Below are 25,420 nucleotides of genomic sequence, written 5' to 3'. Positions count from 1 at the left end.
GGGTGGAGTCCTGAGAGTCGCCGACCGCGACATCCATCGCAGTACTGGATAAGCAATTATTATCACACACACACACACACACACAATATTTTACCTTCTTTGCCATCTCTCGCATCCTACTAATGTAATGTCGCTTTGAGGCGGTTGCCAAGCAACACACATGCAGTCACACACTCGACCTTCTGCTGGAGACTGCTCCTTTGCTTTCACTCTCTCTTGCGTGTTTTCCTACGAAAATCAGAGGTAAAAAAAAAATGCTATGAATAATTTCATTTCATAAGTGCGAGATAACCGCCTTCTAAGCTGCGCTGATTTGAGAGCGCGCGCAAAACGGACTCGGAATGATCAAATATATTATCTCGGGTCATCTGAAGGAAATGTGCAATAAAAATGCATAAGAGAGCGAAAGTGTGAAGAATATCTTTTTTTTCATACGAATGATCTATCCATCTAGAATAATAGTCATTAACGGCCCGTAGCGAGACCATCGTATCTAAATCGAGTCTTAATGGGAAACAGAATAACCGCCTATGATTCGCTTACTTTCTTTGCGTACACGTCTGAAATGTTTCTGTTTCAGGCGACTAATGTCACTTAAAACGCTCTCGCAGCTGAAATTTGGGCTGGGCTATTCGTCTTCATAATGCAATCCTTCAAAAAAAGAGGACATTTAAACTAGAATTGTGTTTTACTTGGCAATAGACCACATTAAAAAACAATCAAAGATTTAATAAACAGACACACACACAGCATCTGTTGGAAGATTGCTATTGGGTCAAAGAAAACAAGCTTTGAACAGCAAATTGAACGAAACGTCCATGATTTCTGCCTTTTTCTTGTATAAAAATACATTTTTATAGCCCGCCAACTGCAGGCACCCTTCCAACAGCTCCCCCAATACAAATAAACAAAAACAACATCAACACATTAAAGCCAGAAAAACAATAAGCTTGGTATCAGTTGGCATTTCCTGTTCGTCAGGACTCTGTTGGGAGCGTTGAAGTCACCGATGTAGGCAAGAGGAGTAATTATCGGTCATTAAATCCAGATTCCATTGAAATGAGGGAGATTACGCCCTGTGTTTCCCCTCGGTTGTCATGACAACTGGTCTGTGGGTCTTTACATACAAAAAAATTACATACTTTTTCGGTGTCCGAGTTCATTCTCAGCGTTAAGGCTTTGACGGCACGACTCGAGAGAAACAATAAGTTGAGCCGCTGGCTGTGGGAGCGAATGAGGTTGTTGAAGTGAGGTTTAGAGGTCGCTTGTTCAAGCTGTCACAAGGGACATGTCGCGTGCAATGTTCGTCCCGTCACAGAAATGGTCTGCATGGACGACTGACTGTGGCTCTGGTCGTCAGCCGTCCAACGCCGGCAGTCAGGTGAGGGGTGTTGAAAGGGTAGATGTTGAGGTTGAAAAAGGGAGGGGAAAAACATTCTCTTTATTCTCAAGGCCTTTAAAAGGGAAAAGGTCCCCGATTCAAAAACAGCCCAGGCATTAGGGAAGGAGAGGTAGAGAGGGAAAGAGCAAGAGAGAGGGGGTGAGAGAGACAGAGAGAGAGAGAGTCAGAACGGGAGGCTCCCAAAACAAAGAAAAATAAATAGAAAGCAGGGATTTGAAATTCCGTTAATTCTCTCCATGTATTCCAACAGCAACTACTTCAGCCTAACAACCACAGACACCTAGTGATCGTGGGACGAGCAGGGAAGGGGACGCATGGAGATGGGGTCGTGACGGGGGTCCCGGGGTCCCTAGGCCTCCATGGGGGACGGGTTGGTCTGTGGCTCTCGGTCCGCAGCCCCCCCCTCCCCCTCGGGGGCGGGGCCTAGGGGTCCGGCCCACCACAGGCTCAGAGTGTTGTCCGGTCGGTCGTCGGGTGACGCCGCTCCCTTGTCCCGCCCCTCGCCGTCGGAGGCGGAGTCTCCCTCGCTGCCGCTGCTGTCCCCCGGTCCGGAGAACTGCCGCTGACCACTGGCGCTGGCCAGCAAGGGCATGAAGGGGTGGACACTGGGGGGGGGGGGAGAGAGACAGACAGACAGACAGACAGACAGACAGACAGACAGACAGACAGACAAGTAGAGGGGTCAGTGGGTGGAGAGGGGTCAGTGGGAGGAGAGAGGGCCGGGGGGAGGGGTAGAGAGAGAGGGAGGGAGGTGGGGGAGAGAGAAAGAGTCACAGTGAGGGATGGAGAGAGAAAAAGAGGGAGGGAGTGGTGGGGGTTTGATTAGAATTTGGGTGATTCGCTTGAATGTGCCAAAATCTGAACGTGCCCTCATACAGCGTCCTAGACGGTAGCACTGGGCTGCTCCTCCTACCTGATGCCATTGGTGCAGTCGCGGTGGGCGTAGAACTGCAGCAGGGGGTGGAGCGGCTCCTCGCTGCCACTTGGGGGAGCGGACTGGGTGTCCCACACAGACACCAGCCCCTCTGTGTTCCCACTCAGCAGGTACCCGCCAGAGCTACACACAGTATACAGAGGTCAGGACACACACACACACACACACCAATGGATAGGTACTGGGTTCGATAACTGATGCCCCAAGATGTCAACCCTCCTCACCACTAAATAAAAAGCGTTTGCTAAATAAGTGAAGAGCACACCAAACCAGCAAGTCACAGACAGACGACAGCCACGGTTGATGATTTGATGGGGAGAGTTGGAGTGTTGATGAGTCAAATCGCCATCAACATACCAACCTCCACAGCTCACTGTGCATTCAGTGGGGGCGACGTGTGTGCGAAAGCGTACCGGTCCATGTCAAAGTAGATGCGCTGGTTGGTGTCCACGTTCCTCTGCAGGGAGAACAGCACCCGGTCCGCCTGCCTCAGGTCCCAGCACAGGACCTCAGGGTCCTGCAGCAGAGGCCCCGGGGTCAGTACTACCACCAGGTGTATCGTGGTGCCTATGTCCACTCAGTGATGTAAACACCGGGGTCAGTACTACCACCAGGTGTATCGTGGTGCCTATGTCCACTCAGTGATGTAAACACCGGGGTCAGTACTACCACCAGGTGTATCGTGGTGCCTATGTCCACTCAGTGATGTAAACACCGGGGTCAGTACTACCACCAGGTGTATCGTGGTGCCTATGTCCACTCAGTGATGTAAACACCGGGGTCAGTACTACCACCAGGTGTATCGTGGTGCCTATGTCCACTCAGTGATGTAAACACCGGGGTCAGTACTACCACCAGGTGTATCGTGGTGCCTATGTCCACTCAGTGATGTAAACACCGGGGTCAGTACTACCACCAGGTGTATCGTGGTGCCTATGTCCACTCAGTGATGTAAACACCGGGGTCAGTACTACCACCAGGTGTATCGTGGTGCCTATGTCCACTCAGTGATGTAAACACCGGGGTCAGTACTACCACCAGGTGTATCGTGGTGCCTATGTCCACTCAGTGATGTAAACACCGGGGTCAGTACTACCACCAGGTGTATCGTGGTGCCTATGTCCACTCAGTGATGTAAACACCGGGGTCAGTACTACCACCAGGTGTATCGTGGTGCCTATGTCCACTCAGTGATGTAAACACCGGGGTCAGTACTACCACCAGGTGTATCGTGGTGCCTATGTCCACTCAGTGATGTAAACACCGGGGTCAGTACTACCACCAGGTGTATCGTGGTGCCTATGTCCACTCAGTGATGTAAACACCGGGGTCAGTACTACCACCAGGTGTATCGTGGTGCCTATGTCCACTCAGTGATGTAAACACCGGGGTCAGTACTACCACCAGGTGCATCGTGGTGCCTATGTCCACTCAGTGATGTAAGCAGAGGGCTCTCTCACAGGACCGTTGGTGATGCATTTCCCTGGCTACTAATACAGAGTGTCGATAAAATGGGGGCGGCTCCGCCTACTGAGACGTCGACCACACAGGCGATACGCCTCGCAATGATCCAGGTTTGATGCCGACCTGCAGTCCGATGCTTTATGTAGTCCCCGCTCTCTTTCAACCCACTTACCCGTCTCCTCACTCCCCGACCATAAAGACATACAAAGCCTGTCAAATGTATATATGAGTGCTTTCACACCTGAGAGGTTTGGCTCGTTTTGATCGAACCCTACCATTTTTCCCCCTATTCTACGGTTAGTATGGGGTGGTATGAACACTAATTTGAACTCTGGTCCACTTAGAAACGGGGTATGGAGGTTACAATTGCTGCAAACCGGAATAGTAGACATATTCAGCCAGGTACACTTGAACTTTCCCTAGCTTGAAATGAGTCTCGGTCAGGCTTGGTGCAATCAGGAGGTGAAAGTACTCATTGAAATATGGTAGAAATATGGCTTTATCAAGCGATAGCTTGCGTTCAATCCCCAAAACACTAATCTTTTTAAATTATTCAGTGACCGAGGCTCCTTTTTAATGTGTAGGAACACAGAGTTATCTTTGCTCCATTATTATTGTTCCCCAACAGGGAAGAGTGAGGAGGTTCCCTTCGGATTCATGTAGAGGAGTGACCCGTTCCAACAGCAAGGTTATTTTTTTCACATTGACCAAACATCAACCTCCCCCCTGAATCAGACAAGTCTACCCAACTACAGAGGGCTCTTATCGAGTCAAAACCCTGGGTTGACAGGGCACCAAGACACCAGCCAGGTCACTGCCCGGCTCTCGCCCCCTCTACACCCCCTAATCTCTCAGCAGGACTCCCTCTCTTCCTCACCTTGCGTCCGCCTGTGTACAGGTGGTTCCCGTCGGGGGAGAAGAGCAGGTGGGTGACCCCCCCGCGGTGGCGCTCGGGCAGCATGGCGAGGGGCGTGCCGTCCTGGCAGGAGTAGAGGCCCACAGTGCGGGAGTAGGAGCCGCAGGCGTACACCTCCATGCACGGGCTGACCGCCAGGCAGGAGATGATGCCCCCCTGACCCTGCTTCTTCACTGGAGGAGGGAGACAATAGTGGGAGGGAGGCAAGGATGGAGGGAGGGAGGGGTGGATGGAGAGAGGAGGGAGAGGATATTGAGAGATGGAGGCGGTAGGGAGAGGGGATTGAGAGAGGGAGGAGGTGGGGAGAGGGGATTGAGAGAGGGAGGAGGTGGGGAGAGGGGATTGAGAGAGGGAGGAGGTGGGGAGAGGGGATTGAGAGAGGGAGGAGGTGGGGAGAGGGGATTCAGACAGGGAGGAGGTAGGGAGAGGGGATTGAGAGAGGGAGGAGGTAGGGAGAGGGGATTGAGAGAGGGAGGAGGTGGGGAGAGGGGATTGAGAGAGGGAGGAGGTGGGGAGAGGGGATTGAGAGAGGGAGGAGGTGGGGAGAGGGGATTGAGAGAGGGAGGAGGTAGGGAGAGGGGATTGAGAGAGGGAGGAGGTGGGGAGAGGGGATTGAGAGAGGGAGGAGGTGGGGAGAGGGGATTGAGAGAGGGAGGAGGTGGGGAGATGGTGGGAGAGAGGGAGGAGGTGGGGAGATGGTGGGAGAGAGGGAGGAGGTGGGGAGATGGTGGGAGAGAGTGTAATGAGTTGTTTTCAATACCATTTATCATTTCTTGACTTGGTTATTTAGAGGAATTCACACTCCCTGAGTTAAAGGGAGTGTGTGGGTGTTTTCAAGTAGAGGTGATGGTGTAATTGAGGTTATTTAGGAGTTTTAAGGAACTACTTTTTTCTGCTTTCTTGAGGTCACTGAGATCAAAACACTTTTTTTTATTTAAATGTTCTAATTTTAATGAGGTAGTTTGTTTATTTTGCTGTTGCATTCAAATGAAAAAAAAATGCCTGGTTGATTGCATTTTTTGCATTAATGTGAAGTGAACACTATAAATACATTCCACTGATTATAATATGTCTGCGATTTAATGATATATGAGGCGTTTGCTTTAGTTTCATTTTGTACTGTTTGGCTGATTGCATTAACTTTGTGGTAATGTAAAGTGCTCTATTAATTCATCTCTATTCTCGGTGCCACCGAGGCTCTAATCTGTATGTGTCCTTGAGCACAGATCCCCCCCCTGCTCCAGAACCACATGCCTCTCACGACTCATCTCAAACCCCCGCCATCCCCCAAACATCCCAGTAGCGGCAGCGTCACCACTCTGACCAGAGTGAGGGAGAGATGGGAGGCTAGAGGATGGGAGGTTTCCATGACGACGTCAACGAGGACCACCTCTTCCACTGACCTAAAGTGGGCCTCGCCTCGCAGTCGCGGCCGGGCCGGTCCGTGTGGAACACGCGCACCATCTTGTCGAAGCCGGTGTAGAGGCGCGTGCCGTCGGGCGTGAAGCAGAGGGAGTGGGCGGCCGACAGCTCGTCCAGGTGGTTGTAGGGTCGGTAGTTGGCCCGCACCTCGCCGTAGAACGCGTCCCACACGTGCACCGGGTTGTCGCGGCTACTGCTGGCCAGACTGGGGGGGGGGGGGGGGGCCATGATGAGGACATCGAGACAGACAGGCACACGGATAGAGATCGATTCCTTTTTACTTCATTTTCCATGTCAACAAAGCTCTTTTTAATTGGATTGAGAGCGCTTGCCTTGATACTGAAAAGACAGAGAGAGAGAGAGAAGGAGAGGGACAGAGAGGGAGAGCCGTGATTCTTTGTTTATTATTACTAGCAATGTGTTTCTCATGTTGATGGTAACCTTTCCATTTTGCTTTGGCAACATTCACCAATGCCTTTGTCATGCCAATAAGGCCCTTAAATTGAAATTGAACTGCGAGAGAGAGGGAGGGGAGTGGGAGAGACGCTGCCTTATTAGTGCGATGTTGATAGAGAGAGAGAGAGCGAGGTGAGACAAAGAGAAAGAGAGACGCAGAGTCGGAAGGAGGCACTGGGAGTTCATGTTGAAAATAACACGACACAAATAGGGCCAGTGAGTAGCAATTACAGCTCTTGATTGTGGTTTTGAAGAGTAACCAAAACAACAGACAAGGCCCTCTGGGACAAGACCGAACACGGTGCCAACACAATCCCTACCAGATGTCCCTGGTTATGGAGCGAGCGCCGCTCAAGTGCTGCCAGATGACCTCATCTGGCACCGTCTCAGCCAATCAGGAGCCGTGAACTCAACCACCGATGTATGGCTCCCTGCGAGGGGCTGGCGGGCTGGGATTTGAGCACCGCGTGCCCGTGGACGAGCGTAACTCCAGGAGTTCGGATATGTAGTGAATGCGGGCGATCGCTCGGATTCAGTCGAGGTTTTATCAAAGAAAAAACAAGAACCACCGAGGAAACCAGAGCAGTTTAACCGGATTACTGTTACGAGTCTACACACGTTCCCCCGCCATGCATCGTGTTGCATTGCGTCGAGGCCCCCGCCAGACGCCCATCAGGCACCCCTTTCCCTGAGACCGTCCCCAACTTAGAGCCTCCTTTTGGAGGCCAGAAAACAACAACAGCGACGACAGGAGCCGCTTCTCAACTCCAAAATGATTGGCCGTCGGACAAAACACACAGCGTGCCGTGTCTGCAGCTCAATTAGACAACAGGAAATTAGCCCTGACCAATGGCGTCGTGTTGCGACCAGACCCCACCCCCACCGCGGCCTCCCAACACCCCCTCCAGCCAGTCCCGGGCTCAGCTCCAGAGCGGATAGAAACGTCCAATTATAAGAAAGATAGCCCCTGTTGCTAGGTTGGACCCATGCCCAGAGCCACGGGCCCCTCTTGCTTCTACCTCTCTGCAGCAGGAGGAGGAGGAGGAGGAGGAGGACACCACAGGGCTCCTTGCAGGAGGACAGATCAAGGAGGAGGAGGAGGACGCAGCGAGCGAGGAATCAAAGGCGGAGAAAATAGGGGATGAAGGAGGAATCGATTATCTCTTGGATTACTAATGTGTGGTTAAAATGTCCTGCCAGCTTTCTGTCGTCTCGGAGATGAGATCAAATGGCTTGCCGAGTGTGTGTTTACTTCGGCCACAGGACGCATTTCCAAATTAAAAAAATGGATGAAGACAAAAAGGAGGAACGTGTATGGGGAATACGTTCTCATGGGGGGGGGCTTGGCGTTATGAGGTCATTGAAACATGTTGGGGGTTTTAGTGCTTGAAATGTTAAACCTGCCGGCATGGATTAGTTCACACATCATCATCACACGTTAGTGTGAGAGTTATTCCGGTGTGTCTGTAAAACAATTGATGTATTCAGTTGTGTCCAACTGTTTGAAATCCAGTGAACAACAAGTGGTGCCTCCTCCCAGCCCTGGCCCCGGTGGTTCTGCTCCCGAGGAGGCTCAGGGCAGCCTAGAAGCCAGACTCCTCCTGCGGCGCGGCTCCTTATTAAAAACCCAGAGCCACGGATCTCCAGCGGCTACCTGCGCAGGTCTCGTCCCACGCAGAGGGAAGCCCGACAGCTTCCTTGAGCCCCCATCGATCGCCTCCCGCGCGCCCTTTGAAACCCCCCCCCCCTCCCTGAGGACAGAACCCCCCCTCACCTGTTGCCATGGACACCGGCCAGTGTCTCACATAAGGAAGGTGTAGTGTGTCGGCTAGGGTGTTCGACTCCCGAACGGTAATGGGTTCAATCCCCTCTAACGTGTTGGCGTCCTTGAGCAAGGCGTCCCCTTACCCATCACCCGCTGTTTATAGACGTCTACACTCGCTCTCCAGTCAGGCGGGATAAAAGGCTCTTGGCAACCCCTGTTGAACCGATGGGTAACATTATGCACACACACGCCGCTGAGTCCCCCTAGCTGTGTGTGTGCGTGTGGAGTGTTGTCATCAGGACGAGTGGGTGAACGAGTGTGGGGCACGGCGGGGTTACAGCCGCCCACGGACACGCCACAGGGGGCCCGGGGCCAGCCCTGGGCTCCTATTGAGGGAGAACCGTCTCCACGGTCCCTGGGAGCCGGGGCGCAGGCCAAAGGGAAACACAGCAGGGGAAACGGATCAGACACACACACCTGCTGTTACCTGGCCTCGGCGGCCGATTAAAGCTTGGCTTCGTCCATTTGCACAGACGTATACACACGTTGGGCTACTCCGCAGCGATGTAAAGAATTTTACATGCACGCACACACACATGTTTGCAAAGATTAAGCTTCATGTGTGTCTGCGCACACACATAAAAGCACAGCTATGTAAAAATTGACAGACACACACACACACACACACACACACACACACAATAGCCCAGTGGGTGAGCCCAAACCGACAACATTCTTCCCTGGCTCTTGTGCTCCATGGTGCGACAGTGAACTTGCACCCCATGGGCTGACCATCAGATTTATAGTTCAGTCTAGAGAACCAGTCTAGACCAGACCACTCCAGGACACGCTTGACCAGACTAGAGCAGTCTAGTCCAGACTAGACCAGTCTAGACCAGTCCAAGAGGACCAGGGAGAGGATGAGGAACCAGAGGATTAACTCACAGGCAGGACTCGGGGTCCAGGGAGTTCATCTTGGGGTACCAGCAATAGTCGTAGATGGTGTCCCCTTCCGGCATCCTCAACACTGGACTCTGACAGGAGAGGAGGGAGAGGGAAATGTTTAAGGCAGGGCCATTAAGTTGATAACCAGGCGATTTTTACAGACTCATTCAACATTCACAGGCCTTATAATTCTTGGAAGAGCAATACTGAAAACAGGTAAAAAAAAACAAAAAACATTTTGTCATTCATAGTAGGATATCAGACAACTGGCAGTTTAATCCTTCCTGAATACATATTTACGAGGAAATACATATTCAAGAGTAATTTTGATTTTCCCAATTTCAAAGACATCACAACTTTGAGACGCGATGAGTGGGACATGGGCAGCTCTGACAGGAACACTGGGCCCACCAGCAGGGGGCGCTGCTGGGCCGGATCAGCGCCTCACCATCTCAGTGAGCAGGTCCCAGTCGTAGCTGTAGACCTCGCCCGGGAGGTTGTAGAGCCGCAGCACGTTGTCCGCACTGTTGGTCAGGACGCAGGAGCCGTCCGGGGCCCTGGGGGGGGAAGAAAAAGAGAGAGAGAGAGAGAGAGAGAGAGAGAGAGAGAGAGAGAGAGAGAGAGAGAGAGAGAGAGAGAGAGAGAGAGAGAGAGAGAGAGAGAGAGAGAGAGAGAGAGAGAGAGAATTTGTATGCATTCATTTCTGTAATATCTTATGTTACATAGCTGCACTCGATTAAAATATAAAATCATAAGGATGGATGGAGGAAATGATGAACACATAAATGGAAAGATGAAGATGGATAGAAATGTCGGGTTAGTAGATTGAGGGAGAACGGTGTTGACACACACACACACACACACACACACACACACACTTCATAATTGACCTTGAAACTTGGACGTTTCAAACCTTCGACAGGAAGACATTAGGCGACATAGTCTTTCACAGTAAAACACCCTTGTGCTGTGTCACAGCGGGGCATTCCATTGGGAGGACCAGGTTACTAAACGATACCACAGCACTGCCTGACTTCCCCCACCCCCCGTTTTTTTGAGGGGGTGGGGGCTATGCCGCAATGTGTTTTGCCTTCAATAAATGTTGTTTGTTTTGATAACCACTTTGTGTAATGGCATCGGCACTTTACAATCATCTTCGGAGCATTCCAAAACCATTAAAGATGATCCGAAAAAAAACAAGTCAAAGGAAAACTGTGTCAACAGCAGCTGTCCTATCAGACCACGGGCCCCTGTGAAACGATCCGTCGCTCTCTGTGATGCAATTTCACTCTTCTACTAAATTAAATGGGGCCGCATTTGCCCTATAGGCTTTTTAAAATCAGCCATAACGCGGCTGAAGTCTCTTTATCGGTGGGGGTTCAAGGAAGGTTTAGCGGCCCCCGGGGGCCCTCGTAAAATCATTTCCCCCCACCCCCATTGCAAACAGTATTGCAATTGAAAATCGTTTTGTTGTAAATGTTTCAGACATCTTACAAATGCATTTTATACGGTGTCTAGGTATTTTGGCATCGTTTTGGAGCAGGATGCGTCGTTTAATAGTTCAAAGTTTTTGCCATTGCAGGGGTCATGTACTGTTTTTTTTAAGGCTGCATGAAACCAACCTTTAGTAGCTGGCCTGGGTAGGTGGAGTTTCCCAAACGGTCAACACTAATGGCCACCCTGACCTACACACTGTAAGTCAAACGTAAAGCAGCTGTGGTGGTACATTATATCATCACACATCTCATCTTTGTCTTTTTACTACTGAAGTAAACCGATAATCATCCCACTGATAATTATTAAAAGAATGGGTCAATCTTGGTGTCTTATTGCTGCGAAGCAGTTCTTTTGTCTCCCATCGTGGAGGGCTCTTTGACACTCGAGGCCCCCGGGGTAAGGGCCCAGTTCACCTTTATGGTAGATCTGGCCTTGGGGTTTTGTCACGATAGCATGTGAATACAGCGCATACTCAGACAGAACTAAGGTCTCTCGCCTCCACAGAGACCGGCCACTGTTGGATTACATAGATGTATTCAATCAATTACAGTGGATTATATTAGTCTATCTCATAATATATATGGTTAATTGAAGGCTATATTTTCATATCATCTGCAAATTGAATGCAGATGACGTGAACCAACAGGGATATTGTCATCATATTGTGAATAGTTCATTTGTTTGTAGGCAGTCGTAATTAAGCGGCGCCGTCGAGCCTCCCCTATAGACAGCTGTGGGAAAGCCTTTGTAGGAGAGCCCATTGATTTGAAGCCATACAAAATGAGGCATTATTGAGCTGCCTGCATAGACAACATATCATGTAATTTATCACGTAGGTTTTGGGTCTCGCATGATGAACCAGATTCGACTGTGCAAAATGGAATTCAAGGACAACCTTTGTAAATGTATTCTTTGTGTGTTTTGCGCAGTAAGAATGGCTGTTGCAGACCACAATGTTTGTGTGTATTAGTGTGGACTAGCACAGGGTGCTTCTACAGCGTTACGTAGGAGTCTGAGGAGAAATAAACAAACTTTATTTATGGGGTCGTCACAATGCGGGTGTAGGTTACCATTTGCAGCCCTTGAGGTAGTTTTCAGGGTAGTGTGAGTACTCGGTGCAGGAGCCCGTCAGATACTGGGGGCTTCGGCTGAAGTCCAGTGCAAGCCTGCACATCAGGAGCAGGGGAAGGTGATCACCACACAGATATTTCAAAAGATACAAAGACATATATATAAAAGACCAATGTAATATTTTCCTTTAGTACTGCTGTTGACGACCAACTCAATGACACGTTTCTTATGTACTCACTGCTGTACTACTTCAGTTGGACTGTCGTCTGGCTTCCCCTCTGGAGCCTCCTCCCTTTGCTCCTCCTTCTGTTGGGGCGTCTCATCGGGGACGCCGACTCCATTGTGGGGACACTCCTTCTCCTCCGGTCCACCAACCCCCACTTCCTTCTCCTCCTGGTCTCCCTGCCCTCTGAGGGGGTCGGCTGTTGGGGAGGGGGTCAAACTTTAAAGCTATTTGCTATTTGTGCGTGTTAAGTGACAGTTTAAAGAACGGGTGCCTGACAGTGCAGTGGTGGTAACTTGGGGGGTTTGACTCCCAGCAGGAAGGTTCTGGGTCCCTATCCCCAGAACCTGCATGCAGTCAACCCGTAGGCAGCCCAGAGATGGACAACTAGGATCTTACCTGGTGCTGGTTGGACTGGTTCCTCCTCCACAGCCGGTGGTGCTTGCCCTTCCGCGGGATCCACAAACACCAGCTCTTCTTCAGTCAGCCTTGCACGCTTGGCGTACGCAAAGCCCCCTTCCTCCAGGGACTCCCCGTGTTCCACATCCACGCATTCAGGGGGTGCCACCGGAGCACTGTGAGGGGGTTTGTTGTCCGCCTCTGTGTCCTGCCCGCTCTCAACCCCCACTCCTCCTTCGACTGATACTGACATCTTCTTCTTCTTCAAAGCTCTTCCAACAGTCTGTTTGACCCAACCCAAGCAGTCTGTCAGTTCTTCACGTATCAGACGACGGTGAGGTAGTAGGTGCTGTAGCCTCGCTTCTTACGACAGTGAGGGTGTCTGAGGCGGACGGAGGACGGGGACATCCCAGCACAAGCGCTCCTAGGGGCCATAGGAGGAAGGGACGGAGGAAGGGACAGAGGGCGGCGATGAGGTTCGCAGAGATAGAGAATGAGATACACAATGATAGAGAAACACAATGATAGAGATAGAGTTACAGAATGGAAGCAGAGAAGTGGAGAGCAGTCCTCGTTAAAAGGACAAACACAATTAACACATCGACACACAGACGTTTGTGATATACATGTAACCCAAATTGTTCGGCACATTTGAGCTTTAAAGCTCCCAGAGCTTACGTTTAAATACAAAATGTAGCTCATGTGGTTAAACATGAGGCTTGGTTATAAATGCATTATTGACACTACGTTAGCGCCTACCAGTGTTACTAGATTATTTGTGTTGCCAATCTGGCAACACTGGCTTCTACTAGCTTTAGCGGATGCTAACTGCTGCTACCTCGAGTGTGCTGTGATCAGCCTGGCCTCTTGTTTGACTTTAATGAACAGAGTTTCTCCTCTCATGGGTCAGTCGATTCTTAGACTACTTGCATCCGGCTTGGGAAAAGCTTCGACCGTATTTATTCACCAACTCGTAATGAAGTTGTAAACAGTCCACCAGGCAGCCATGTGTTCTGCTCTAAAATATCGCGAGATTTGGAACGATGACGCGATAACAGCCACAACTCTATGTAGGTTTCTTTGAAAGCATATTCTAAAGATGTTTTCCATATTATAATAGCAGTATTATTAAAGTATTTTTATTGCATACTTGTGTTATAGTTAGTCCCTGTATTCCATACACTTTATAGGGATAATTCTGTATGAATTAAGTATAAAAAAAATACAATTGTTGTATTTGTGCTTTATGTGTTGCACTTTTATCAATGCACAGGAATGGAGACAGAACTGAAACAAACTGATTAAATCAAGGTTAAATGCCATTTTATTTAGTATTCATTATTCAAACAAAACCCAAACTATGTACATGTATCTTCTGTCCATTTTCCAAGTTCTACACTAAGATGTTTCGCTGTCTGTCATCTCCCAATCAGCGCAGCTCGTGTCTGTACACACTGCAGCCAATCACAGGCATGCACCTTCACGACTGTGTTCCCAACATTGGAAAATGGAACCAAAAAAATCATATTTCATGAAGGAAAACAAGAAAGAAATCTAAAAACATAGAAACAATGGAAATAATGCCAACCATAACCCTCTCCCGAATCAGAAATTAAAAAGGGACCGTTTGCCCTGATAGCCCAAACGATGCTGGCCAACCGTACAAAGTACCTTGTTAACATGGCACAGACAACATGTTGTGTTGTGCCATGTTATGCTGTCCAACCAACAAACACTCCCTAATTTTAACATTTTGTTTTCTTCCATCTCCTAACAAAAATCTAAAATAATTGTCAGTGATTTCAAACTTAAATTTGTCAATCGTTCCGAGGAACATTTTCAATTTGCCATCCAGGAATTTCTTACTTTTTAAGGCATGTTGAGCAAATACTTAACAGAACAGAAACTTACTAGGAGAGAAGGAAACGAAATGAAAAAAAATGAAAGAAAAAGAACATGATAACATTTACATTATTTACAAAGCACAATGCTTCAGTTTATATCTAGCAAGCGCCTCTGCTTTTACAGGTTTTGTTGCAATTACTGTAGTATAAGTTTTAATGTCCATGTTTGAGATGTGTGAATGGTGTGTGATTGAGATGTGTAAATGGTATGTGTGTGTGTGTGTGTGTGTGTGTGGGCTGTGTAAATGTATGTGTGTGAGATTTATGTTTTGTGTGTGATATGTTTTAGAGGTACAAATGATGTGTTTGAGAGATGTGGGGGTGTTTGTTTGAGATGTGTAAATTGTGTGAGATGATTAAATTATTTGTGTGTGTGTGTGTGTTTGTTTGAGATGTGTAAGTGGTATGTGGGGGATGTGTAAATGTTTTATGTGTAAATGGTATGTGTGTGAGATTAAGTGTAAATGTTGTGTGTTTGAGTGTTTGTGTCCACAGAACCTAGATGTAAATCAGTGTAAAAACCAAGGAACTAAAAGGGACCCGAAGTCCCGTTGAGAAGTCTCTTGCTTTTTTTTGTTAAGATCTTTTTTTACACATTATTATTGTTTTATACAACAGTTCAGCTCGGCCGGTTTCTAAGCCAGCCAGGATGTTATGACACGAAGTCCACCGAACAAAAGACCCCAGCCCGCCCGTCCTCAAGTCGCGCTCCCCTAGGGTTGGGAAGACCTCCACACCAACCGGCACCCGTCCCCCACACCCGTCTTCTCCGGGTCACAGAAGAAGAATTCCACCCCAGCCTCAATTTGAAAAAGAAATTTAAAAGACGTCCATTCTTGGCGTCTCCTGCGTTCCGGACTCGGCCTGAGGTTCAAGTCCCGAGACCTCGACTAGCACCATCACAGATGAGACCCGGTGGCCGGTCTTTACAAAGCCAATGATTAGTCCGGTTCACGGTCAACATGTCGGGGTGGGGTGGTCTTCGGTTTAGGAGGAGGACAGGGGCTGGGGCTTTAATACCAGGGCGGCCAGTGGATCATAAAGGGTGCCTCGCATCTGAACAGCCACTGGACCGCAACCCTGTCAACAACAGACAAAGAACAACGCTTAGAAGACGTATGCAGGAAACTGTGACCGAACCTAAACCGAAACGCTTACTAAAAAAGCACTTCTCGAGATCTACAAGTCACTATCCAATCGGTGGAGGAGGAAACACAAATGGTAATTGAGCCTATTGCCCACTGATTAAAGCCCTGGAATATGCAGTGGTACGATTGTTACAAACTGGGGGTTGGTGGCGACAAAGTTGGGATCCATTGAAACAATTACCGCTTATCGCCATAGTAAACGAAACTGAATCCTTGAGATTGACACTTTAAAGGGTCCCTTGTTTGCCCTCAGGTGTGAGTGAGAATAGCAATCACAAGCTGTATCAAAAGTGACATCCCAAGTGGCACTGTCCACCCAGATGTCTGCTGGATAGATAAGTCTGCCAGCCTACCCCTTGGACTGTAGCCCCTGGTAGGCTTACCATACATCTGGGTGGCACTCCGACTTGGGATGTCCCAAACTCAGAAGGCACAGCACATTTAGAAACGGCTTTAATGGCTGATCACAATCAAAGTTGGTGGTGAACCTTTAATGGCCTTTTATGTAACCTAGGACCAGACAAATTTGGGAGCTCATGTTTTATTTGCTCTGGCATAACGACGACTGACCTGTCACAACAGTGTATCTAATATGGGACTTCCGGTGCCGCGCGACACAGCATGACAGCTTAGAAACAGAGCTCCGGTACCAGCCTTTTAATTCCCCCTAATTCAAGCGTTTTTGCTCATTCAAATTGATACACACTGAATAAGAATGGATGGGGATAAAAGTAGGAAATGCGGATATGGGTTAAGGAACAACGCCGATCGGCAAATCGACAAAGAAGTCGCGGCTAGCGAAACTTTAGCAGGTCAAGATGGCGGCCCCGGAGAAGGCGATACTTTGGCCCTAATCCGTGTAGCCGTGGGCGAAGTCATGACCGCGGGGATGGCAGCGTTCCGTGCCGAATTGAAAAAAGACCTCTCCGACTTCCATGCCAGTTTTCGGGAGGACATTAAAAAACAAATGGAGGAATTTTCCACGGAAATAGATCGGAAAACGCAAGTTACGGATGGCCAGATTGAGGGCGCGGTGAAACGCGTTGATGAGATGGAGGAAAACATGGCCGATATGGAAAGATGGGACATTGGAGTGAAGGACGCCCTCAACCAACTGCTTCGCGACCAACGAGCTCTGCGGGATAAAGTGTCTGATCTTGAGGGTCGCTCCAGGCGCAACAACGTTAGGATATATGGCGTCCCGGAGGACGCCGAAGGTACATCTGCTGTAACCTTCGTTGAAAACCTGATTAAGACCGAACTCGGAGACAGTCTGCCCTTAGATAGAGACCGTGACCTGGGTATAGAGCGCGCTCATCGCGCTCTGGCACCAAAACCGCCTGCAAGTGCCCCTCCACGCTCGATAGTGGTCCGGTTCCTCCGGTTTTCAGTGAAGGAGAAAGTTCTCCATACAGCTTGGAAAAAGGAACTGCGTGTCCAAAACAAACGAGTATTTTTTGACCATGATTATGCGACGGATGTGCAAAACAAGCGGAAGGAATATACACCCATCAAGAAGGCGCTGAAGGAGAGGGGAATACGCTTCCAGACACCACTAACCAGGATGCGCGTCTTCTTTGCAACGGGCACCGTCATGTACAACACTGCGGTGCATGCTGCGGAGGACCTGCGCAAGCGGGGATTTACCGTGGGAGAAGTTACTCGCGGGACCAAGAGTGCAGGTGTTACGGAGGAAACACTGGCCCAGCTGCTCCCTTGGGAAACAACGGAGACCCGCCGCGGCAGAGACAAGGACAGACACCAGAGGCAGATCCGGGAAAAACTAAAGGAGTACCGCAGGACGGAGTCGGGAGCAGCACAGGAGGACGGGTGAACGGTTTAACTGTCATTTTTTTCATTATCGGATCTGTTGTTTTTTTTTGCATGGTCTGCTTCTTTTTTTGTTATATATGAACCCGAGGATTAAGGCTACCCTCTACAAGGATTAATAACATTTAAACCCCTGTCCAGCATTTTCTTTTGACTTAACAAATACATTGTACAAGGCTGATACCTACGGTGCGTACAGACAGAGAGCCACGAGACTTTCTTTCTTCTCTTTTTTCACACTTTTTGCTACAGAGGGGCCCCACCTTGTGGCCTGCTCCCCTCACTGTCGAGGTGACATGTCACCTTACTTGTTGGAAGCTCAGTTTGATGTTCTGTTTTATAGTTCTAGTTTTCTTGTTCTACTTTATTTTCTGTGTTTGAGGTCTGGGATATTTCAAGTGCAATGTGCTGTGAATACACATAATGCAATACCAACACTATAACATACTGTCATTGAATGTAAATGGGCTGAATAATCCGATCAAAAGAAGTAAAATGATAACTAAATTAAAAAAGGAGAAGGTAAACATTTTGGCAAGAAACCCACCTTTCTGGTCCTGAACACGAAAAACTAAAAAAAATGGGCTTTAGGAACTCTTTTTACTCTTCATTTAAAAACGGAAAACGGAGGGGAGTTGCTGTACTAATTTCAAACTCGACCAGATTCGAATTTATATCCCAAATAAGTGATAAAGATGGTAGATTCATTCTCATTAAAGGAAAAATAGATCAAAAAGAAGTGACCCTCTTTAATGTGTATGCCCCCCCTGGGAGTGATAAATCATTTTTCAGAAAGGTGTTTGATTTGATAGCCTCTGAAACATATGGGACTCTAATATGTGCCGGAGACTTTAACATGCTACTTAAACCCCTACTAGATACAACAAATAGAAAGAGAAAAAGTAACACTACTGAGAAATATATAAATAAAGTACTAAAAGACCTTGGACTGAATGATGTATGGCGGTTTGTGCATGGATCGGTCCCAGGCTACACTTTTTATTCTGCGCGACACTCAGTTCACTCTAGAATCGACTTTTGCTTTATGTATGGTGGGGATTTACATAGAGTAAGGGATTGTAGAATGGGCCCGAGAGACCTCTCGGACCACTCTGGAATTTATCTGACGTTACATTTAGACAGTAAACAGCGCAAAACACTGTGGAGACTCAACACCGGTATGTTGAACGATCCTGCTTTTAGGAATTCAATAGTGTCTGATTTAAACTCATATTTACAGGATAATGATACTGGAGATGTGAATCCTAGTATTCTATGGGATGCAGCTAAAGCCGTTCTCAGGGGCAAAATCATAGCCAGGACATCAATGTTGAAAAAGATAAAAGCAACAAAATTATCAAAACTTCAGGAAGAATTAATAGATTTAGAGCGAACACAAATTGTCAATAAAGAGTCCAGTATCATAAATAAAATCAGAAATTTAAAGCAAGAAATAGATAAAATATTAAGTGAGGAAGTTGAGAAAAATATTAGATTTATGAAGCAAAGATATTACGATTCAGGCCCTAAAGCGACGAAGCTGTTAGCTTGGAGGCTCAGAAAACAACAAGCTGAAAATACAATCCACAAGATTAGAGACCCTGTTACAAAAAAGATTACTACTGGTATTGATGGTATACAAACGGCTTTTGAAAATTATTATACTTCTTTATATTCTCAAAAAGAACATAGTAATGAAACGACTATACTTGAATTTTTAAACTCCCTAGACCTTCCTGTACTTGGTAAAGAAATTAATGATAAACTTGTCTCCCCAATAACAGTAGAAGAAATAGAAAAGGCTATTACAATTCTTAATGCTAACAAGTCACCCGGTACCGATGGTTTCCCCCCAGAATGGTACAAATCCATAAAAGAACATCTGCTCCCTTTACTTGTAACCTGTTTCAATTATGTTTTAAAAGAAGGCTCTCTTCCCCCTTCTTGGAACGAGGCTTTTATATCAGTCATCCCTAAGGATGGAAAGGACAGGACGGAGTGTAGTAGCTTCAGACCTATTAGTGTTTTAAACACGGATTATAAACTTTACGCAACCATCCTAACCAAAAGGATGGAAACTGCAATGCCACTATTAATAGATGAAGACCAAACAGGTTTTATGAAAAATAGACAAACTCAGGACAACATTAGGAGAGCCTTGCATATTATTCAGCAAGTTAGGGAGGAAAATATTAGCTCAATGATCCTCAGTTTGGATGCTGAAAAAGCTTTCGATTCGGTTGGGTGGGAATTTCTCTATTTAGTGATGAACAGATTTGGCTTTAGTAAAGATTTCATACGCTGTATTCAAGCTCTTTATTCTTCTCCTACCGCAAGAGTAAAAGTCAACGGGAGTCTTTCCAACTCTATAACTTTGCAACGTGGCTGCAGGCAAGGCTGCCCAGCCAGCCCTAGTCTATTTAATTTGTTTATTGAACCTCTAGCTCAAGCAATTCGGCAGGAAGACGGACTGAAAGGCATATCCATGGAAGGTGAGGAGTACAAAGTAGGACTTTACGCAGACGACGTATTAGTCACAATCCTGGACCCGGACTCTGGCTTACCTATATTAATGAAAATGTTAGAAACATATGGGACACATTCAGGTTATGTTCTTAATGTGCACAAAACCCAGGTCTTGACATTTAACTATACTCCTACGCAAGACTTTATTACAAGGTATAATTTTAATTGGAATTCAACTCATATAAATTACCTTGGAGTACGTCTACCTAAGGATCTCTCACAACTATTTGCTATTAATTATAATTCAGTTAATCAAAACATATACAATGACCTCACTAGATGGGCCCTCCTTCCTCTCGACTTTGGCAGTAGAATTAGATCAGTTAAAATGAATATTCTTCCCAGATTACTATATCTTTTTTGATCGATTCCAGTAGAAATTCCCCAGAACCAATTTAGAGAATGGGATAGGCATATTTCTCGATTTATTTGGAATAAAAATAAACCAAGGGTAAAATTCTCTACCCTCCAGCTGCCGGAGGAAAGGGGAGGCATGGCACTCCCATCCTTAAGAAAATATTATTTGTCAGCTCAGTTGAGGCCTTTGGTATATTGGTGTAACCCATCCTATGTTGCCAAATGGAAAACTATGGAGTTATCTTTAACGGATTCACCAATACAATCACTGCTTGGCTTTGTTGACGGGGAGAATGAAACTATACAAGTAAAGAATCAGTGGGTTAATCTATCACTAAAAGTATGGAGGGAAGTTGTTAAATGTTTTCATCTCCAAAGAGACATTAGACAGCTTAGATGGCCAGCCTACGACCCTGACTTCATACCAGCACTGCATGATCATAGGTATAGACAGTGGGTATATTATGGTGTTACTGCTATTTGTAAGACCACTGAAAAGGGCGAGTTTAAAAGCTTTACCAACCTATGTCAAACATACGGGCTGGGTGGACAAGACTTTTACAGATACTTGCAGCTTCGTGACTACTTTTGTAAAAAGATAAGAGGTGCTAATTTAAGAGAAATGCCAACTATTGTTCAAATATTTATTGATGCATATAATTCTGGAAACATCAAAGGTCTGATAAGCAAGTTGTATTGTGGTATCATATCTCTGAACAAGGACTCTACAGACTATGTGAAGGAACGATGGGAAAAAGAACTGAACATTGTAATAACTGAAGACATATGGCTGAATGCGTGGACAACACAGTTTTCCTCCACCAACTCCCGGACCTGGAGGGACTTCTGTTGGAAAAACCTGATTCGTTTTTTTATCACCCCGAAACAGAAGTCTAAACAAACTGGTACCCAGCTAGGCTGCTGGAGGGACTGTGGGGACATTATGGTCGATCATGCCCATGTCTTTTGGTCTTGCCCACTTACTGTTGGTCTCTTTGTCAACACTGTTGAGGAGTTGCATCTTTTGGAAAGAATGACTTACTCCATACGACTTCAAAAGGAGTTGGGTGAAAAGCGATGGAAAAAATGGTCCGTTTATTTAGCTAGTCAGACAGATTTGGTATAGACATTGCACCGCGAGCGTTTTTCTTTTACGCCTTGGAGATAGGCGAGATTGCCATGATTAAGTGATTATCCCATGACCTGTTTATTTTATTTATTTTAATTTTTTTGTGTACGTGTTTGCTGTTTCTGTTTCGTGTCCTACATTATTATTATTTTATTTATTTTTTTTTTTTCCACAGTTTATATTGTGTGGATAATGGAAAAAATACTTACAAATAAAAAGTTTCAAAAAAAAAAAAAACAGTGTATCTAATATGGGGCGGGGTTGACACTGACTCTTCAGTGGAGCGCCCTATGGGAGCTGCCACATGTCTCATACGTTTCCTTGCTCCGATTGGTCGTAGATCTAGAGGCATTTTGGTCTGTGTTTGTGATTTATTTTATTTATTTTTTTTTTTTGAAAAGAGGTGCTGCGGGCAAGATTCGAGAGTTATTAAGAGAGCAGAAAAGAGCACAATTATGCAAATAACATTTTCAATAAAAAGAAAACACATCTCACCAACATCACGGTTTCTTTCCAGCTGGTCCAATCCCGTTACTCGGGGCAGGTGAGGCGGTAGGAGGAGGGCCCCTAACCCACCCCACGCCTTTCAATCACGCCCCCCCTCTCTTGTCCCGTAGCTCTTCCTCTGGTCTGTAGGAGCAGGACGAGACCCCTTGGCCTGGGGGCGGCCCGTGTTGAACAGCATCTCCTCTTCCGGGCGACCCTTCCGGACGGCCAGTCGGGTCACCTCCCCGTTGTGGGGTGGGGCACTACAGTCTGTCCCCAGAACCCTTCAGTCTCAGTGGTGCCGTCTCGCTCCCTTTCGTTCGTTCAATTCTCTTGCTCTATAGAAGCAGGGAAAGCAGACGCATAAAGAGATCCCGTTCACAAAAATCGTGTTTATCGTAGGCTAGAGATCAAAAGAAAAAAGGGGGTTGGTTAAGTCGAAGAACATTCATTACTCTCAATGTCTCATGAATTTTCCTTCATCCGTTCTTTCGTATTTATTTTTCCGACCCGCTCCCGTGTCTCTCAAAAGGCTATTAAAAAAATAAGTATGTACAGGAGGTGTAAGAAGATGCTCTTCTTTGTCAAGTCTCTTGTTTTTCATAAAGTTGGGAATCTCTCGCTTTTTTTCGGCCAAGGAAAGCCCCGAGCCGTTCAACCTCCTGTTTGTTGTCGTTTTTTGTAATTGTGCTCCCCGTCCCCAAATCGGTACCTCACAGCTTGTCTGAACAAAAAGTGCATAGGTGAGTTGTGGAGGGCAGGGCGAGTGCCTTCGTGAGGGCAGAGGGGGAGGCGGAGCCGGCGGGACCGCCATCATAAGACCGCCCCTCTTAACCGCCGCACTACCATCCTCCCGCTCCGTGACTGGCTTCAGGTCTGCACTCTTCACAAAAAAATGAAGACAATCTTTGATTTGTTTCTGCCATTGTCCCCTCCCAACACAGCTCCATGTTGATCGTTAAGTCTCTTCATCCTCCTCCTCCTCTTCAGAACGACCAAGGCGAACAGGAGTCCAATATATTTATATATATATATATATATTTATATACATATATAATTCTTAATGTCTTATTGGGATTCTGTGTTTTTTTTTCAAAGCGTCACCAGTCAATGTCTCGATGGCAGAAGCACACTTGCAAAGCCCAACCCATGACAGGGAAAAGAAAACAAGAAAGTAAAGTCAAACTGAACAAAAATAAAGTAAAACTCCACCCACGGAAATCCATGCGGGTTGTAAACGACCACAGCTCTAGTATGGAATAGAAAGTCCTTTCTTTGAATTAAATCGTCTCCGTTAGTACGACCAGGATTGTAGAGGCAGTATGTTCAACTGTATCAGTCGCCAGTTTTTTTTTCTCTCTTCCTTCTTTTTCCTTTGTTTAAAAAAAGAGAAAGACCTTGCATGTCTTAGAAGCTTTTTTTTGTAGGTTTACATTTTTGAAATCTTTTGACAAAAGAACAAAAAAAATATATCTGGTATCAGCACGGTTATCTTGCCATATTTTTTGGAATACATTCAATATTTTCTTAAGAAAGAAATAATACAAACGCACTTCACCTGGCGGTAATAAAAAAAAAAAGGAAATAGTTAAATCATAATAAACAACAAAAATAGCAGCCCCAAGTGCTCATTATCGTAGTCCAAATACTTTTTTTAAACTTTGTATATAATGTATATATTCATATATATTTTTCATTAAAAAAAGAAAAACTCGTCATTATCAAATTGCAACAACGAAGTAACACAGTATGCGAACACCACGTGCACCCTGGGGTGCACACGCGCACGCCAAGATGCTGTTTTCTGCTTTTTTTCTCTTTTATCGGAAACGTCAGAACGCTCGACTTCTTTCATTCACAAGTTCGAGCTGAGCTGACGAAAGGCAACGCGATCGCACACCAGAAAACAAAAACAAAAAACACATATGAACAGACGAGACTAACCTTCTCAGAAAGCCCCTCCCCTCCCAGAATGGACTAGAAAATGTTTACGATATAAAGTCACGTACATTTGTTTTGTTTTTTTTGACATACGCTGTGCTCAGCACCAACAGACACACACACATACACACAATCGATCTCTCAAAAAGGTTAATGTCTGAATGGCCACTCAACCTATCCAAGTTCTTAGGCACAAATGTGCATTCATACGCATACAAAAAAAGGGCATGCACACCCTCTCTCTTCATCACACTCATACACCCTTGTGTACCTGTAGTCTTAACTAAATTGTACTAACAGTAAATGAACACAGGCGCACGCACACGCTCGTGTCTCAATCACACACACGCACGCATCAAATAATGTCCCTCATGATTTGCCCAGTCCTGTCACTCCCCTCAGGTTCCTGAAGACAGTTGCCAGAGTGGGGTTGGAGGGGTGGGGGGGATACATACAAACTAAAGTGGTGGTTCGACAATCAGATGAGCGTGAAGAAAAAGCTAACGTTAGCAACTGACTGGTTACATCTGGAGAGGGCTGGAGAGCTGGTGAAAAAAAACAATGTGTTGTGCAATTGCCCCCTCCCCTCTGCTGCATGCAGTCACCCATCCATCCGTTAACGCATTCACTCACTCATTGAATCGCCATGCATTCAAAGCAATGTCTCCCCCCCCCCCCCCAGATTGGTAAAAAAAATGAAAGGGGAACACACATTCTACACATGAGAATACAAAAAGAATTATCTGAATGAAAGACAAAAAAAAAAAAATGGCCTCTTATGGTTCATACATCTTGGTAAGCAATGAAATAAAACAAACAAAAAACAACATTGTGCAGACTGGTATAGTACTTGATCACACACCAACCATATCACACAACCGCTTGCGCTCGGTCACACACACACACACACACACACACACACACACACACACACACATTGACGAAAAAATATCTATAACTAACCCCATTTGTTTAACATTTTTTTGTAGTTTTTTTTCTCATATTTTTTTAGGCAAGTGCAAATCTTCAAGTTTTTTATAATCCATTTTTCAATAGCTTTAGCTTTTATATATAAATGTAAAAAAAAATGCTGAACAAGAGAAATATCAACAGTGTTTGTTTTTTTTTTGTTTGAGAAAGGATTTGCTTTCTGATAAGGTTCAACCAAACAAGGTCCCCCTGAAAAAAGTCGCCCATCGTCTGGACCGTCCGCACGCACGTGAAGCTCACCCACCGCCCCTTCCAGTTCCCGCCCCCGCCGTGCACGTGGGTGGCCCCCAGCTGTGTACAGCCAACACACGCACGCCCACATGCGCGTGCACTCACACACGCGCACACACCCGACATGTGCATTGATTCTGAACAAAAAAACGAGAAAAAAAAAAGAAAACAACAACGAACGAACCCTATTCAAATCCCGTCTCAATAAAGTGCATTAGTTCAGTATAAGGTGCTTATTCTTTTTTTGAGTGCCAGAGGATACCATCTTTCTGTAATTCACTCCCCCATCTCCTATCCCCGTCTCTCCCCCGTCTCCCCCTTGCTCAAGTGACTCACCCAGTGCATCACAGAGCCCTTTTTTTCATTTCAACAATCTACGAGAAG

At 46.5% G+C, this 25,420-nt stretch overlaps 1 protein-coding gene and 1 long non-coding RNA gene across 2 annotated transcripts; both read right to left on the bottom strand.

Annotated features, from left to right (window-relative positions):
- Nucleotides 1-764: 764 nt before the first annotated feature.
- Nucleotides 765-13,460, bottom strand: wrap53 (WD repeat containing, antisense to TP53). The gene is made up of 11 exons (XM_079757803.1): nucleotides 13,333-13,460; nucleotides 12,495-12,918; nucleotides 12,111-12,294; nucleotides 11,872-11,967; nucleotides 9,753-9,861; nucleotides 9,305-9,393; nucleotides 6,120-6,343; nucleotides 4,678-4,889; nucleotides 2,750-2,853; nucleotides 2,316-2,459; nucleotides 765-2,007 (listed from the first exon to the last, which is right to left on the bottom strand). The coding sequence occupies exons 2-11, from the start codon at nucleotides 12,745-12,747 to the stop codon at nucleotides 1,752-1,754; spliced, it is 1,671 nt and encodes a 556-aa protein (XP_079613929.1). The 5' UTR covers nucleotides 12,748-12,918; nucleotides 13,333-13,460; the 3' UTR covers nucleotides 765-1,751.
- A 340-nt stretch (nucleotides 13,461-13,800) lies between these two features.
- Nucleotides 13,801-25,376, bottom strand: LOC307091018. The gene is made up of 2 exons (XR_013812701.1): nucleotides 21,884-25,376; nucleotides 13,801-15,478 (listed from the first exon to the last, which is right to left on the bottom strand). It is a non-coding gene; the product is annotated as an uncharacterized lncRNA (long non-coding RNA).
- Between the last annotated feature and the right edge of the window lie 44 nt (nucleotides 25,377-25,420).

Source organism: Pollachius pollachius (assembly GCF_949987615.1).
Source record: "Pollachius pollachius genome assembly, chromosome: 20".
Lineage (NCBI taxonomy): Eukaryota > Metazoa > Chordata > Actinopteri > Gadiformes > Gadidae > Pollachius > Pollachius pollachius.
Note: the sequence above shows the minus strand (reverse complement) of the source record. Positions and strands in the feature narration are given on the sequence as shown.